General features: G+C 48.6%; 2 protein-coding genes across 2 annotated transcripts in view; one reads left to right on the top strand and one right to left on the bottom strand.

Moving 5' to 3' along the window:
• LOC103779485 (chromosome unknown open reading frame, human C11orf49) overlaps window positions 1–5,427 on the top strand; it is a gene marked incomplete at its 5' end in the record, with an annotated part of 59,163 nt that extends 53,736 nt beyond the window's left edge. Inside the window, 3 exons of the mRNA XM_008947110.1 lie at window positions 1,406–1,515; window positions 4,670–4,733; window positions 5,247–5,427. Coding sequence (XP_008945358.1) covers window positions 1,406–1,515; window positions 4,670–4,733; window positions 5,247–5,427 — 355 coding nt within the window. The remainder of the gene's footprint in view (window positions 1–1,405; window positions 1,516–4,669; window positions 4,734–5,246) is intronic.
• Window positions 5,428–7,124: 1,697 nt separating this feature from the next.
• ARFGAP2 (ADP-ribosylation factor GTPase activating protein 2) overlaps window positions 7,125–13,764 on the bottom strand; it is an 8,351-nt gene continuing 1,711 nt past the window's right edge. The window contains exons 4-14 of the mRNA XM_008947109.1: window positions 13,266–13,368; window positions 12,570–12,626; window positions 10,891–10,943; window positions 10,341–10,477; window positions 9,695–9,826; window positions 9,080–9,208; window positions 8,872–9,000; window positions 8,427–8,550; window positions 8,218–8,308; window positions 7,971–8,089; window positions 7,125–7,587 (exon numbers count right to left, since the gene is read on the bottom strand). Of these exons, the coding sequence (XP_008945357.1) occupies window positions 7,567–7,587; window positions 7,971–8,089; window positions 8,218–8,308; window positions 8,427–8,550; window positions 8,872–9,000; window positions 9,080–9,208; window positions 9,695–9,826; window positions 10,341–10,477; window positions 10,891–10,943; window positions 12,570–12,626; window positions 13,266–13,368 (1,095 nt within the window). The 3' untranslated portion in view covers window positions 7,125–7,566. The remainder of the gene's footprint in view (window positions 7,588–7,970; window positions 8,090–8,217; window positions 8,309–8,426; window positions 8,551–8,871; window positions 9,001–9,079; window positions 9,209–9,694; window positions 9,827–10,340; window positions 10,478–10,890; window positions 10,944–12,569; window positions 12,627–13,265; window positions 13,369–13,764) is intronic.

Raw genomic sequence — 13,764 nt, 5'->3', positions numbered from 1 at the left:
GATGGATCAATGCCAGACCTTGTTGTATAGCTTTGACTGACACTATCTTCATAGTTTTTTGCAGGTAGCAAGCACATGTGCTGCCAGGTCAAGGGTTAGGTCCACAAAAAGACTTGGGATACAAGGTCCACCTGATCCCTGCTTTAGGTGCCTGAATCCAAGTTTGTGATCCACAAAATTACTGCTGATCTGCTGTCCAGTACTGATCTGGATGAGGGGTGAGGCCACACCTCAAATACTGGGTTCAGTTTTCCATTGCTACAAGAAAGACACTGAGGTTCTGGAGTGTGTCCAGAGAAGGGCAACGAAGCTGGTGAAGGGTCTAGAGCACAAGTCTTCTGAGGAGCAGCTGAGGGAACTCAGGTTGTTTAGCCTGGAGAAAAGGAGGCTCAGGGGAGACCTTATCACCCTCAACAGCTGTTAAGCAGTGGAACTTGCTGCCCAGGGAAGCTGTGGAGTCACCATCCCTGGAGGTATTTAACAGATGTGTAGATGAGGTGCTTAGGGACATGGTTTAATGTTGGGCTTGGCAGGATTAGGTTAATTGTTGGGCTTGATGAGCTTAAAGGTCTTTTCCAATTGAAACAGTTCTATGATTCCTTCATAGGTCCTGAGAGCTTCAAATGGGAAGGTTACTGTGAGCCCATCTGGTAGGTCAGGCTCTGCACAGCACTGTGAGGGAAACCATTCCCAGCCTTTCATCCAGTAGCTCAGGGCTCAGCCAGGCTTGGCCTGAGGGATCCCCAAGCCCACACCTACATCTCCCAGCAGTGCCACTACACCACAGACTGTTCAACACTTCCTCTTTGTGAGGCAGTTTTATTTTGCATTAAATCCTTTAAAGCAAGAGCAAGAATCAGTATGATGGTATTGCTTAAAAGTTAGGGCCAGGTGTTAAAGTGAGTGTAGAAGAAGGGAGCATGTCAGTCTAGTCCTCACTTAGTGTTTTCTGACATATTTATGCTATTGCTGGAAAGGTTTTCCTGCCCCTTGGATGATTATCACAGACAAAAGAGTGATAGCAATGTAACAAACCTCCTGAAAGACTGTTGTCTTCTAAAAGAAAGGATTTTCCAGTTGAGTTTTGAAAGAATATGCTAAGAGTTGGGATGTGTGTGCCTCTGAGTGAATGTAGGCATTTCTTCCTGTCCTTGGGATGGAGACAGGTGAGACTGCTCCTAGAGATGTACCACAGCTCAAACATCTTGCTTAGCAAAGGGGGAGCAGGTGCAACTCCAAAGAAGCAAACCAGTGCCTCTTGGCTTTAAACTGAGCCAGGGCAACTTGACAGTGTTAGAAATGGTAAAAGGGTTTATTTCTCCAGTTTGAGATGAGTCTTGGGGGAAAAAAAAACCACCATGAGGATTTAAAAGACAAGATGGCCTCTTTGTCTTTCTTTTTCTAGCTGTCCACCTTCCGCTCTTGTGAAGGAAATGGTGAGTAGTGCACAGAGACTCACCTTCTATGACTTCCTCATGGCACTTGCAAAGGATCAAGGGATCAACAGAGCCCTAGGTAAGACTCCTGGGAGTGGAACAGCTCTAGATTTTCAGCCACTCTGCACTTCTGTAGAATTTCCTCTGTAATTATGCCCCAGACTTTACACTGTCAGGAAGAGAACGAGGGAAAGTTTTTCTTTTTTGGTGGATAAACTTTAAAAACATAACACTGCACCTTACTGTCTGCTTGAAGCTGAGGAGCTTCTTCAAGGATAAAATGAGATATGAAATGCTGCCCTAAGGCAGCAATGTTTCACCTCTTCAACAGCTGATCATTTTAGCAGAACTGTTTTAACATGTTTTGCTGTAAAGATTGGGCAGAGGTGGTCAGGAGACATGTAAGGTGCTATCAACAGTGCTGAATGAAGTCCCATCCTATGTTTTAGCCCTTCACAGAGGTTTTAAGTGAGTGCTCTCATCTATGAGAAAAGGAGGCACACCTAATGGGAAAACCTCTGCTGCTTCCTTGGCTGAGAGGTGCAAAGCTGAGTCTTCCCCAGCTCGTCCCCAGCATCCCTTAAGGCAGTGTGATCTCTCTAGTTTATTAATCTCTGCACTGCTAAAGACACAAACTGCTACAAAATTCAGTAGCAGGCTGCTGTGGGAACCAGAGGGATTACGAAGCAGCATCTCACTGCTCGTTTCCATGTTGTGCTGGTCAATACTGTTCTAGAGCAAGGAAGTAAAGTCTTGAATTGGCAAAGGGGACTGTTTGTAATCCATACCTAATTCAGCCTCACTACTGCTCTAATATATCTTGCTTGTGCTCTTCCTCTGGCAAAAGGGAACAGAAATAGCTTTTTTTGTGTTAGACCAGGCTGTCTCTAGGAGGGATGTTTAAATGTGTGGAGGCACACACACTTCTCTTCACTCATCTTCACTCAGCAAATCATCTGGCCAGTAAGGGTAGGCTTTCTCTGTCTTTGGGTTGGCATCCTCTCCCTCTGCCTCTAGCCTTGAGAGTCCCTGCATTACAAAGTCAAACCTCAGTGAAGAGCTGTACCTTGCCTGAGGGCTTGCTCTTTTGCACAGGTGTGTATCAGAGTGGAGGAAAAGTGTCCCCTCCCTGGCTGAGCCCCTTCTTAGAGCCAACTCTTTAAGCTGCTAATGCTCCTCTGGGGCAGGGCTGCTTACCCAGCACCACGGAGATTCTATATCAAAGGTCCAGGAGTGCAGCCCTGCAATCCCCCTGCCGGCAGGCTTAGGAAGCAGTGGATTCAGTGGGGATGGCAGCAAGCAAAACCTTTTTTTTCCCCCATTGCTCTACAAAACCCACTTCTAGTTGAGTGCAAAGAAAAGAGATGAACAGAAAAACAAAGATCCTGCCCGCAGCTTCCATTGTGCTATCTACAAAGTGTGTGGGGTTTTGTTTCCATTAATGTGGGCCTGTCCCCTGGCCCTCTGCCAGCTCCCTGCTGAGGTCTCTCAGAAGAGGAGCAGCAGCCACAAGTCTGACAGGTGCTAGCATCTTGGCAGGGGAAGGAGGATTCTTTTCATGGTGTCTTTTAATCTCTCCTGAAGGGTGAATTCAGTAGTATTTGCTCTGTAGAGGAGGATCACAAGCTCCCCAAAGCCCTTCAGCAAGGGCAGTTTCAGGCAAAGGAGCTTTTGGTCCCTGTGCCTGCCTTCTCTCTGGTCTCACAAAGCCAGCAGCCCTCCTTGAGGAACAGGGGTAGGGTGGCTCCTTCAAGCTGGGGCAGCACTGGTGAGTTCCTCAGGCACATCTGCAGCCAAACTCCACGTTGATTTGTGAATCCTTTGAGTGTTAATAATTTACTAATCCTCCCAAATAATTCTTGCACCCTAGAGACCTCACTGCACATTCTGCAAATGCAGAAACAAGTTAAGCTTTAGCTTCTTATCCTTTGCATTGAGCCCATGAAAGGGAACAGGCTGGCACCCTTCACTGGACCCCCTGACACTCTGTGTTGCCATGCCAGGCTTCCCTGTTCATTTGCAGGAGGGGAAGACCAGGACTGGGAGAGTCTGTCCTGGTCTGAACTGGTTCTAATTTTTAGGCAGTCATTGACATGTTTTTTGACTGTTGCTGTGTGAGGCAGGTGGCTCTCCAGACCCACCTTCACCAGCCAGGTGCCAAGGCCAGGATTTGTGTCCCCACAGGGAGGGCTAAGCCAGAGGTACTGAGCATTCCTCACTGCACTGTTGGTACCTGTTACCAAGTGGGTTTTTGTGTCCTTGTGTACAGTGGCACTATCCAGGCTGTAGCAGGCAATTTCTGCCTTGTCTGTGCTCAGCTGGTCACCCCCTCCAGTGAGCCCTGTACAAGGTGAAGTTTGTTACAGAATTAGGAAGGAGAGGTTTCCAAAGAGCCCCATCTTCCTTTCTGGGCTCTTCCTGAGGTGCCAGTGTCCTTTCAGGAAAGGGCAAGGCTGGTCAACCAGCTGTTCCAGTCCTGAACTACCTCATGTCCTCCATCCTGAATAAGGTTTCAAATGTGAAAAGGAGCATGCTGACCTTCTGCTGCGAGTGGGTGCCCAGTTACTGGCCCAGCCTTTCCCACTGTCACCCAGGCAGCACACAACACCAGAGCACAGTCCATCCACACTTACTCCTATAGACTAACGTGCACCACTGTCAGGCCTGACTTTCCTGAACTGCAAGGAGAGCAATAGTCTTGCATCTGTGGAGTGTTTTGAGCCCCAAGTTTAGTGCACCACAAGAAAGGCAAGTGGCACAGGAGTGTACCTCTCCCTGGGTGGTAGCACATGCTTCAGGCTGTGGCACAGACAGCAATTTATCTATTGCTCTCTAGGATCTGGGACTGGGGACTACATAAAGCAATTAGCAGAGGCCTGAAGTTGACTGGCAGTCAGTACTCAGTGTTTTGTACAGTGAATGCCAATCCTTGGGGATCTTCAAGTTCTTGGAGAGGTGAGACCAGAGAGTGCCTAGTCTGAGCTCAGCTACAGCCTGTGCAAAGGACACAGAGTATGGATCATGATTCTTGATCAGTCCATGATCCTCAACTGTGCCTGATGGAGTGTCTGCTTCTCCAAAAGGTGTAAGGTCGAGTCTTCTCTGTCTTGCAAGGTGGATTTTTGGGTGCTGTTATGGCTTGAGTGCTTTTCTTTAAGAATGAATAGACTAACTCTGCTGTGATGCTTTCTTTTTTGGTTTATTTGTTTGTTTGTTTGTTTGTTTTTCCCCAGGGGCTTTGCCAGATAAAGGAGACCTATTTCTGGACCCTGCCATGGATCAGGAAATTGAGAAATTGTAAGTGGTGTTGCCTTAACTAGGAAGTAAAGCAACAGAACAAAGGTAGCAGGCTAAGGAAGACTTTAGTAAAGTCCTGTCTCTGTTCCTTAGCTCTGCTATGAAACAATAGAGCCAAGAGAGCAGCCTGAACAGAGAGGGCCTTCTTCTTTGGGGTGCTTTGGTGCAGCTAACAAACTCCTTAGAAGAAAGCTTCAGAAAGAGAGGGCAAAAGTGTTCCTTACAGAGGGGTCTGGAGGAAGCCTCAGGCTCTAAGGAGCAGGGAAATTTGGTTTGGATGGTGAAAATTAGGAGTGTTGGAGGACACAGGCTCAGCCCAGAAGAAAGATCTGTTTAAAGAGGAGGAAAGATTCACACAGTGAGTGCAAGATGGTCCCTCTCTGTGCTACGGACACTTTCCTATCCCTCTGCTTGTCCTCACTAACTCCTCCTCTCAGGTTTAACCCAAATCTGTTATGGTAAGGGTTGGAGGTGGCAAGCTGGGCTGGCTGACATTGGTCTTTTCTCTTTCAGGGTCGCTCAGGTTGCAGGGCTCTCTGTCTCTGGTCCCACCAGCTCCAGTGGGGACACAGCTCAGCTGCCTGTGAGAACCTCACCCAGGATTAACTCTGCCTGGAGGCCTCTACACCACCGGCGAAAAATGGATGCTGAGAGCGAAGGCTCCAACGAAGAGACAGACTCCTCTGAAAACTGAAGGTTGTGAGGATGGGCACCACTCCCATCTTGGGTTCCTCCAGAACCCCCTGGAAGAACAGCACCTCCTTGCAGAGCATCTGCTCCGGCGGTGGGTTCTGTCCACATCACCAGTGTGGCTGTGCCAGTCCCCCTGCGAGGTCTACCCGTCTCTTCCCAGGAAGAACTCTGCCTTTTTCCCAGCTATTCCAGTTCCTGCAGGAATAGCTCCTCTGCAGAAGCTCTTTCCAGCTGCAGAACTATGCTACCCTCTGCTGGCAAGCAGGACAGCCCAGCAGCTGCTAGCTCTGCCTCCACCTGGGAGGGCTGGCCCTCACGGTGCAGCAGGTGCTGGAGCAGTGGGAGTGCTGGTGCAGGCCTCTTGCCAGTGTTTTGTTGTGTGGCTGTGCTCAGACTTGGCTTAGATAGTAGTGGTTAAAAAGTGCCAGAGGCAGCTCGGCACTCGTGCTCCATTATAATTATATTACCAGTAAAGCTGCACCTGCCTGTGATCAAAGGTAGAGAAATTCCTGAACTTGCTAGCAAAGAAGGGCTTAGGTATTGCCATGCCACCTGTCTCTGCTTCCTCCTCTGTGTGCCCAAGACCTGCCATAGCACATAAGCTAGACTGCAGTAAACCCTGTGTGGTGCTGTCTGCCTCCTTGGCTCTACTGAGTTCCCAGCTGTGAGGCTTCCCACTGCCTCTAACCTCCAGATGATATCATCTATTAAGGTAATGTGGAAAAGCAAGCTTCCAACGGGTTGGAAAAAAACAAAACAAAACAAAACAAAAAAGGTCTTTAAATTCCTTGGCCACAGGTGGTCTGGCTTGCCAACAGACCAAGCAGCTGGTGGGGTTGGGTGGGCAGAAGCAGTGTCTGTGCCTCAGCTTGCAGAGAGCAGGTATTTCCTGGGGAACTCGAGTTCCTTGTGCTGCTTTGGGAGCCTCCTTGCTCCTCCTGTTCGTGAATGCAGCAAGGGCTATGAAGAGCTTGGTCACCCAAAGCTTAAAGCAGCCCCTAAGCCGAGTGGATTCGACACATGCTGGAGCTATTTTAAAACTAATCCCATAACTACTGCTGAGCCTGTGGAGGTAGTGGGAGGGGTTATTTATTTCCTGTAAGTTATTGTATCTATCGAGGTGCTTGCTGGTGGTGCATTCTCTCCCCCTGACCAGGGAGTGACGTGTGACACCCCGACAATAAAACGCTGCGTGACGCCACCGCTGCGCCTGGGCTCTCATGGCCAGCCCCAGACCCCCTCCCTCACCCTCCTCCTCCTCAGGGGGAGCAGGACCAGTCCTATCTAGTGTGTAACCAGCCCTTTTCCCCCACCCCAACTCCTCCACAGCCCAAGGAACTGAAAAAACATGCTGTTAAAACCAAGTTGAACAGAACTAAAATGACAGACCTCACACGCTGCTGCACTTCACTTACTTAACCTCATGGTTAAGTCAAGAGGCTTGTGATTTTGACCTCAAGTCCAAAGCTGGCCAACAAATTAACCAGGGATCCAGTAAACATTTTTACAGTACTTTTTTACCTGCACCTTTTCTGCTGCTGATGCAAATAGAAGCTTAAAAAATAATCATCTTCACTTTGATTTTTTTTTTTTCCTCCTGCATCAATATATGCTGGTTTACATAACAGTAAAAAGGATGACCCCATGGTAAAAGTCAGACCCTGCATATACAGAGGACTCCACAGCACCATGGATGGGGAGCAGTGAGCAGAACAACAGAAAAAAACCAGTCACGTCCATGGGAATCAGATAATGTGATGTTCAGAAAGGCAGCATTCCCCTTTCTTCTCTCCCTTGGTGAGATAAGGTGGGGGCCAGGAAGGACAAGGGCACTGAAGAGGGCAGCCCAGGAGTTCCTCTCCTATCTTCTACAGCAGTGAGGTGAACCCTGTAAGAAGGTCTGTCTCCACTGGCTAGTAGATAGCAGTGGGAATGAGGGCACATTGAATTTTAATAGAGTGGAATCCAGAGATATTTGGAAAGCATCCTGGGCACAGCCATGGCCTGAGCCCCTCTGTTTAACTTCTCCCCTCCCCACCCATCCCCAGACAAATTAAGACAATCCTGCAGAGTTTACTCCAGGCAAAGGTGGCATCAGTGCCTCTTGCTGGCTTCTCCTTGAGTTGCAGTCCCTGGGTCATCAATATGAGCCATAACGATCCTGGGGAGGAAGCACAGCAAAGACACCAATGCTACAGCACTTCAGGCAAACTCCACAGACAAATAAAAAGGTCCTGGGGTGTTTGGGATTGGGATGCAGTGCAAGGCTACCTAGAAAAGACACCATGCAAATACAGGAAGTAAAATGGCATCAACTTTTAAGTTATGCCTTTTCCCACAAATCCCAGGCAGATCTGCCATAACAAAGTCCATCAGCAGAGTAAGGTTGGCCAAGTAGGGTTCACTGGCCACTTAGAATTGCTCAGCAGCTACAAAAGTCTCTACCTGGGAGGCAGAAGCCATTTGAGAAGACAACAGTTCCAGGGGAAGCTGGGATATGGTGAAAGTCCCTGAGCATGCCAACAGTCTGTGGTATAACCTCACCTGGAGGGAGTTCATCACCCCGTTGGCTAGGACAGCCATCTTGCCAGCAACTGACTTCACTCCTTGCTTGAACTGTGCAATATCAGCTGCAGGGAGGACATTCCCAATGGACACACCACCTACGAGAACCAGCAGCAGTTAGCCCAGAGTCCCCCAGCTCCAGAGAGCATCCTGACCCCCCCTCAACTCCAGCCTAGGTCCTCCAAAGCTGTCCCCCCCTTCCTCAACCTGCTGAGGCCTAACAGACCTGAGTGCACATTGTCAGCCTCTCCAAACAGGTCTGCAGAGCTGATGGCACTGCTGCCCGAGAGCTGCTGCAGTCGGGATCTGGCTTCGTACTGCAGCGGGAAACACAACACAAGAAGTCATAAGGGAAGGGAACAAGGCAGGAGGTGAGCAAACAGAAGGAGATGAAGCCAGAGCTGTACCAGCCTAAGTGCTGCAGAATGCATCTACCTCAGCATCTGCCTCCCGCCCGAAGAACATGTCTGAAGAGATGGCTTTAGCCCCTGCAAACTTCTGCCGGGCTTCGTTGGACTCCACCACTGTCCTGCTCTCCGGCTCCCGCCTGCTGCTGGGTCTGAGGAAACAAGAGCAGACATCTCAGCTTCAGCTCAACAACACAGCAAAGAGACTTCTCTCTCAGACCCCACGTCATCACAGGAAAGCAACACATCCTTGAATGCTATCTACCATCAGAGTTCTCCTCACCCCCCCTCAGAACGTCCGGTACTTGGTGACCATGAAGGTTTTATCAAGCTTAGAGATATGATAGGCAAAGGAGTGCCCAAGTCTCCTTGGCTTGTCCATGCAAGTTATCTTCTGCAGGAGAAGGCTCCCCAGACCTACCCCTTTGTCCCCACACACAAGGAAGTCCCAGGAGCAGGGGCAGGCACTTTACCTCTCTGAAACTGGCCGAATACTGGAGATGGTCACCTCAGGTTCCTCCTCTTTGTCCATCCCCCATGACGAGTCCGTGTCCCATCGTGAGCCGAATGCATCTTCAAATGAGAAGGGACTATATTTGTACCTAGGTATCAAAATACATCATTTAGCCCAGACATTAAATACAGGAATGAGCCAAAGACTACACTGAAGCCAAGTCTTACTTGGGGGGTCCAGATGTGAAGCCTCCAGCATCTTCAAACAAGTCCAGCTGGGAGCGGGGGGATTTTGCAGCCAGCGGTGTCTCCTGCTCGATCACTTGCATCTCTGACATCACCGAGTGTGAAACAGAGCTGGCACAACAACAGGCAGTCAGGGCCCACAGGTCTCACAGCACCCAGCTCCAGAGCCCAGTCTGCCTCAGAACTCAGCCTGGCCTCCACGGGCAGGGCAGGTGCCACAGGTCTCAGGGGAGAGCTGCGGTGTGCCAGCCCCTTCACGCTCCTCAGTGCCCCACCCTGACTCTCTCAGGAGTCTCCAGCTACCTTTCTAAGGGAAATGTTCTGCAAGGGGACATCTGTTGAGCAGCAGGGCTCTACAGTGGCAGCCTCACACATCTTTGGAAAAGCTCAAAATGAAATTAGAACCTCTGAGCAGAGTGCCCATTCCTTATGGGGCCCCCGAGAGCATTTTTAGACATCATCCAGCACATAAGCACACTAAATCAGCTCCTTGTCCTAGCTGCTACAACAGCAGCAAGCTACTGCCTTCAGGAATCCCTTCCAGAGGAGGGTGCCTCCAAGGCACCTCTCTGTCCTAAGCCATCCCCAACCAAGTACCTTCTGGATGCCAGGCCCATGCCCAGCCTCTCCGCTTGTTCACGCTTCTTCCCTTCAAGGTTCTCCAGTTTCTTCTCTTCCTTCTTCCGACTGAGCTGCAGATCCTGGTAAGCCAGTCGCATTGAGGTGACTCTGGAGGAGAGAGCTATGGTGGAGACCAGCTCATCACCCTCCCCCCAGCCTATGCTGCCAAGGGGCAAGGGGGAGAATAACCCTGACAACCCAACTTCTACAACACCTCTACCAAAAATCCTTTCATGGAAGCTACTGCTTGTCTTCCCACTTTACTACCACTGGGATTCAGCTCTTTTTTTGGCTAACCATGATTTCCTTACCCCACCCCTCCCCCAACAGAATGCCCCATCCAGTTCAGCCTTTGCCTTTTTGCGTCCTGTCCAAAGGTCAACAGAAACAGAAAAACCTCCTGTATCTGCTCCTTTAACTCTTCCAGGGATGCTAATTTGAATAAAACATGGCACTATCATCTCTGCCCTGCTCTAAGGACCATGTTGGCTTATGGCCACTGCTCATCCTACGGTGCAGCACGTTCTGTCCTCACACGAGGTGATCCCAGGGTGAACAGCATTAACCTCATATTACTCCTGCCTTACGTATGCCAGGTATTCAGCCCAAAGAGGGCACTTACATGGACTCCTCAGCTTGTTTCCTGGACTCCACTGCCTGCTGCTCCCTCAGCTGCTCTGCCACCTGGGCTTGCCGCTCAATCTCACTGAAGCTCTGGCTGCTCACTTTCTGGGCTCCAAGACCTTTTTTTGCACCCAGCTTGAAAAACAAAAAACAAAGGATTTGCAATTTCTTCACCCTAGGTTGTTCACTGTAGAAGAAAACCAGAATCCTACTCCTTGCTGCACTGCTCAGGCCTTCAGCCTACAGTGCCAATAAAGCTTCCAACAGAGCAGGGAAGAACACCCAAAAGTTAACCCACCAGCAGCCAGTGCTGTGACATCAGACACTCCAGAGCATAACAAGCAATGATCCAAAACCTAGGAGGTTTTGTCCATTAATATACAAGCTATCTATCAAAATAAGGAGTGATACAATCAAAGCTCTCCCTTCCCCAGACAGATCTCTGAGGACACAGCTTTCTTCAGGCAGGAAGCAAGGGCCACGGGAAGGACAGCAGTAATCTGAGACAAGCCCCACCTCTGCTCCATAAAACAAGAGCTCAGACATACCCCTTTCTTGGCAGCTCCTGGCTTCTTCTTTCCAATGAGGGAGGATTTAAGTTCTGCAAGAGGAGGGAAGCAGCAAGTAAGCAGAAGTGAATTAATTTAGGAAGCCAAAATTAGTTATCAACCCAGACAAACATCCACCACAGTCCAGCTGATATAAAGTCCAGGGCACACCATGCAACTTCATATCAGAAGTCTGGATGACTTCACCCAGCCAAAAAAGATGCACTTAGAAGCTCCACAATTGCAGGCTGGTGGCCTAGAGAAGGATGTCCATTGCTGGAGAAACTCATCAGTGAATTAAGACCTTTGAATAGCTTCTCCAAGGGTGGTGACCCTGTCCAGTAGGGATCAGGGCAGCTAGAGAAAGGCTAGATTTATTCCATACATCAATTCAAGAAAACACAGCTTCAGAGCCATATGCAGGTCAGTGCCTCACCAGTGCCTTAAGGACAAAGAAGCAAGAACCCTAAAGTCATGTTTACATGAACAGACCAATGACAAAATGGACCTGAAGTGCAGCGAGCTGTAAGAGCAGCAGGTTCCCCAACACCCTGCACCAGGAACCTGCCACTCTGAGGGCAAGAAGCATGCCACACTTGTAAAACCAGCCAAGGGCCAGCCAAGCAGCAGATGCCTGGGGAAAAGTGTAAGAATAAAGCAAACAGAGGGACTGCTCAGGACATTTACCCAGTTTTCAACATGTAACTCCAAAATCTTCTCACCCTTGTTGGCCTTTTCTTTCACAGAAATGTCTCCTTACTTTCTACATCCACAGGACTTTTGTCAACCCATTTTTAAGATCACTCTTAACAGCCTTTCCTGCATCTTTTCTAGTCTTAAGTTTTTTTAAACATGGGGATTCAAAACATTCACACTATCCAAGACTTTTCCAGCTCACTGTCCCTAACATTTGATTTGGGGTTCTCTATGATTTATTATTTTTATTATTATTATTACAGTCAGAAAGCTTTTAAGAGAATTGTAAGATCTTTTTCCAGGTATTTAGATCCCAGCCTGATACACATAAGCTTTGGCTCATTCTCTCCCTCCAAGCACAGGAAGCTAGAGCTGAAGGCAGAACCACAGGAGGGGCAGGCAGAGTTCTCACAAGCAGCCAGCGCAGGCCAGCTGTTAGCCAGTTACCTCTGGCAGGAGCAGGCCCTTGTGCTGACAGATACATGGACATGTCTGAGGAAGAGACACAAAACACAGGGAATGAATTTGACACTTGAGGACACAGGCTTTCCACCCAGGATGAACCCACTGTGGGCTACTGTGCTGGTTTTGGCTGGGACAGCATTAATTCTTTTCCACGGTAGCTAATCTGGGGCTGTGCTTTGGATTTGTGCTGAGAACTGTTGATAACACCAGAATGTTTTTGTCACTGCTGAGCAGAGCATACACAGAGTCAACACTTTGTCCACAGCTCAAAAATTGAGAACAAGCTTTTGGGAAGGTGATAGCTTTGAACTCTATCATCCAAAGAGGGAAGAAACCTCCAGTAAACTGTGGCTTGGTTTTGGGGTTTAGGGAGATCCTCAGTACTGGCTCCACAGGAAGGTAAGCTCCTGCAGATGTTCTAGAAATAGGCTCATCAGTTCCAGCTCCACTGAGCTTACTATTGAACCTCAAGCATAAGAGCAAGACTGATCCAAGACACAGCAAAGAGTCCTTCTTACCTAGAGGAGCTTTAGGAGATGTGCTCAACAAGTCAATGGAGGGGCCCTGGCTGGAATCTGTGGGCACAAAATCAGAAGATAATGTTGAACAGAGCAATTCTCAAATTCATTCTCTTTCTTTTCAGTGTGCTCACAGTGAAACTACATCTCTTTTACCTCCTCTGTCCTCACCCTGAACAAGCTAAGTTACAGTTTGAAATGTGTGATTCCCAAGCACCATGACTTTACCTCCCCAGAGAGTGAGCTACTCCCTCTGCAGCTTTCTGAGCACATGGAAAGAAACCAAACACTCTGCAGGGGAATACACAAAGCTCTTTCAAATCCAGCTGTGCCCCTAGATTCTTTATCATTCACCCCAGAAACAGTTTTTTTGCTTTATATTCATAGACCACTTCCAGACCCACCAAATTCAAAAGACAGGAAAAAAAAAAGTCTTTAAGCAAATAATTATGCCTGGAAGCCGGGAAAGAGGGCAGCTAAGCCCCAGCATATTTTTCAGGAAAAGCAGAGACTGATCCCAAACAGAGGAGTGTTTTTAAGGAGTCTCCACTAATTTAACTAAACATCAGAGAGTGCAGAGGTTCCACTCCTTCAAGCCTGAACCAAAGGCAAAGCTCAGCCCTTCCAGCTGTGGTACAGAAGAGCCTGCTTCTGGAAACTAAGCTTGTTGGGAAAATCATTCAGCAGGGAACTCACTTGAGACTTCACTGCCTTCTGATGACTTGGCTGCTTTTTCCACCTCTGGGGAAGACTGTGCAGGATTCTGGCTGGCATCTGCTACATCCCAGGTGCTGGAAGACTGCAAGGAGATGCTCATTCCAGTGATTTGCAGAAGATGCATGAGCACAACAATCCTGAACTTACTTTGGGCTTAGTGACCTGCATTCAATCTTAGGCCAAAGGAAACTCATTCCAAACTCCAAACTATGCCTTCACTGAAGATAACATATGGATAACTCCACATGCACTTAGCAGGGAGAAAAATTGAAGGAAAAAAAAACCCAGCAGCTAAGCTGAATCAAAGGTTAGGAGAAAGGACAGCATCACTCAACAGCAGGGTCAAGCTGGCTACAGTGAGGACTTCTCAGGTTAACGACATGAGCATAAATCTGGGAGAAAGTGTGAATGAGTTTCCCTGGAAAAATTAATCTCAGCTTCCACTGTCTTTATTTCCCTCCAGTCAACTATCATGTTA

Source organism: Merops nubicus, unplaced genomic scaffold (assembly GCF_000691845.1).
Source record: "Merops nubicus isolate BGI_N331 unplaced genomic scaffold, ASM69184v1 scaffold4249, whole genome shotgun sequence".
Classification (NCBI taxonomy): Eukaryota; Metazoa; Chordata; class Aves; order Coraciiformes; family Meropidae; genus Merops; species Merops nubicus.
This window is presented reverse-complemented; position numbering and strand designations above follow the sequence as displayed.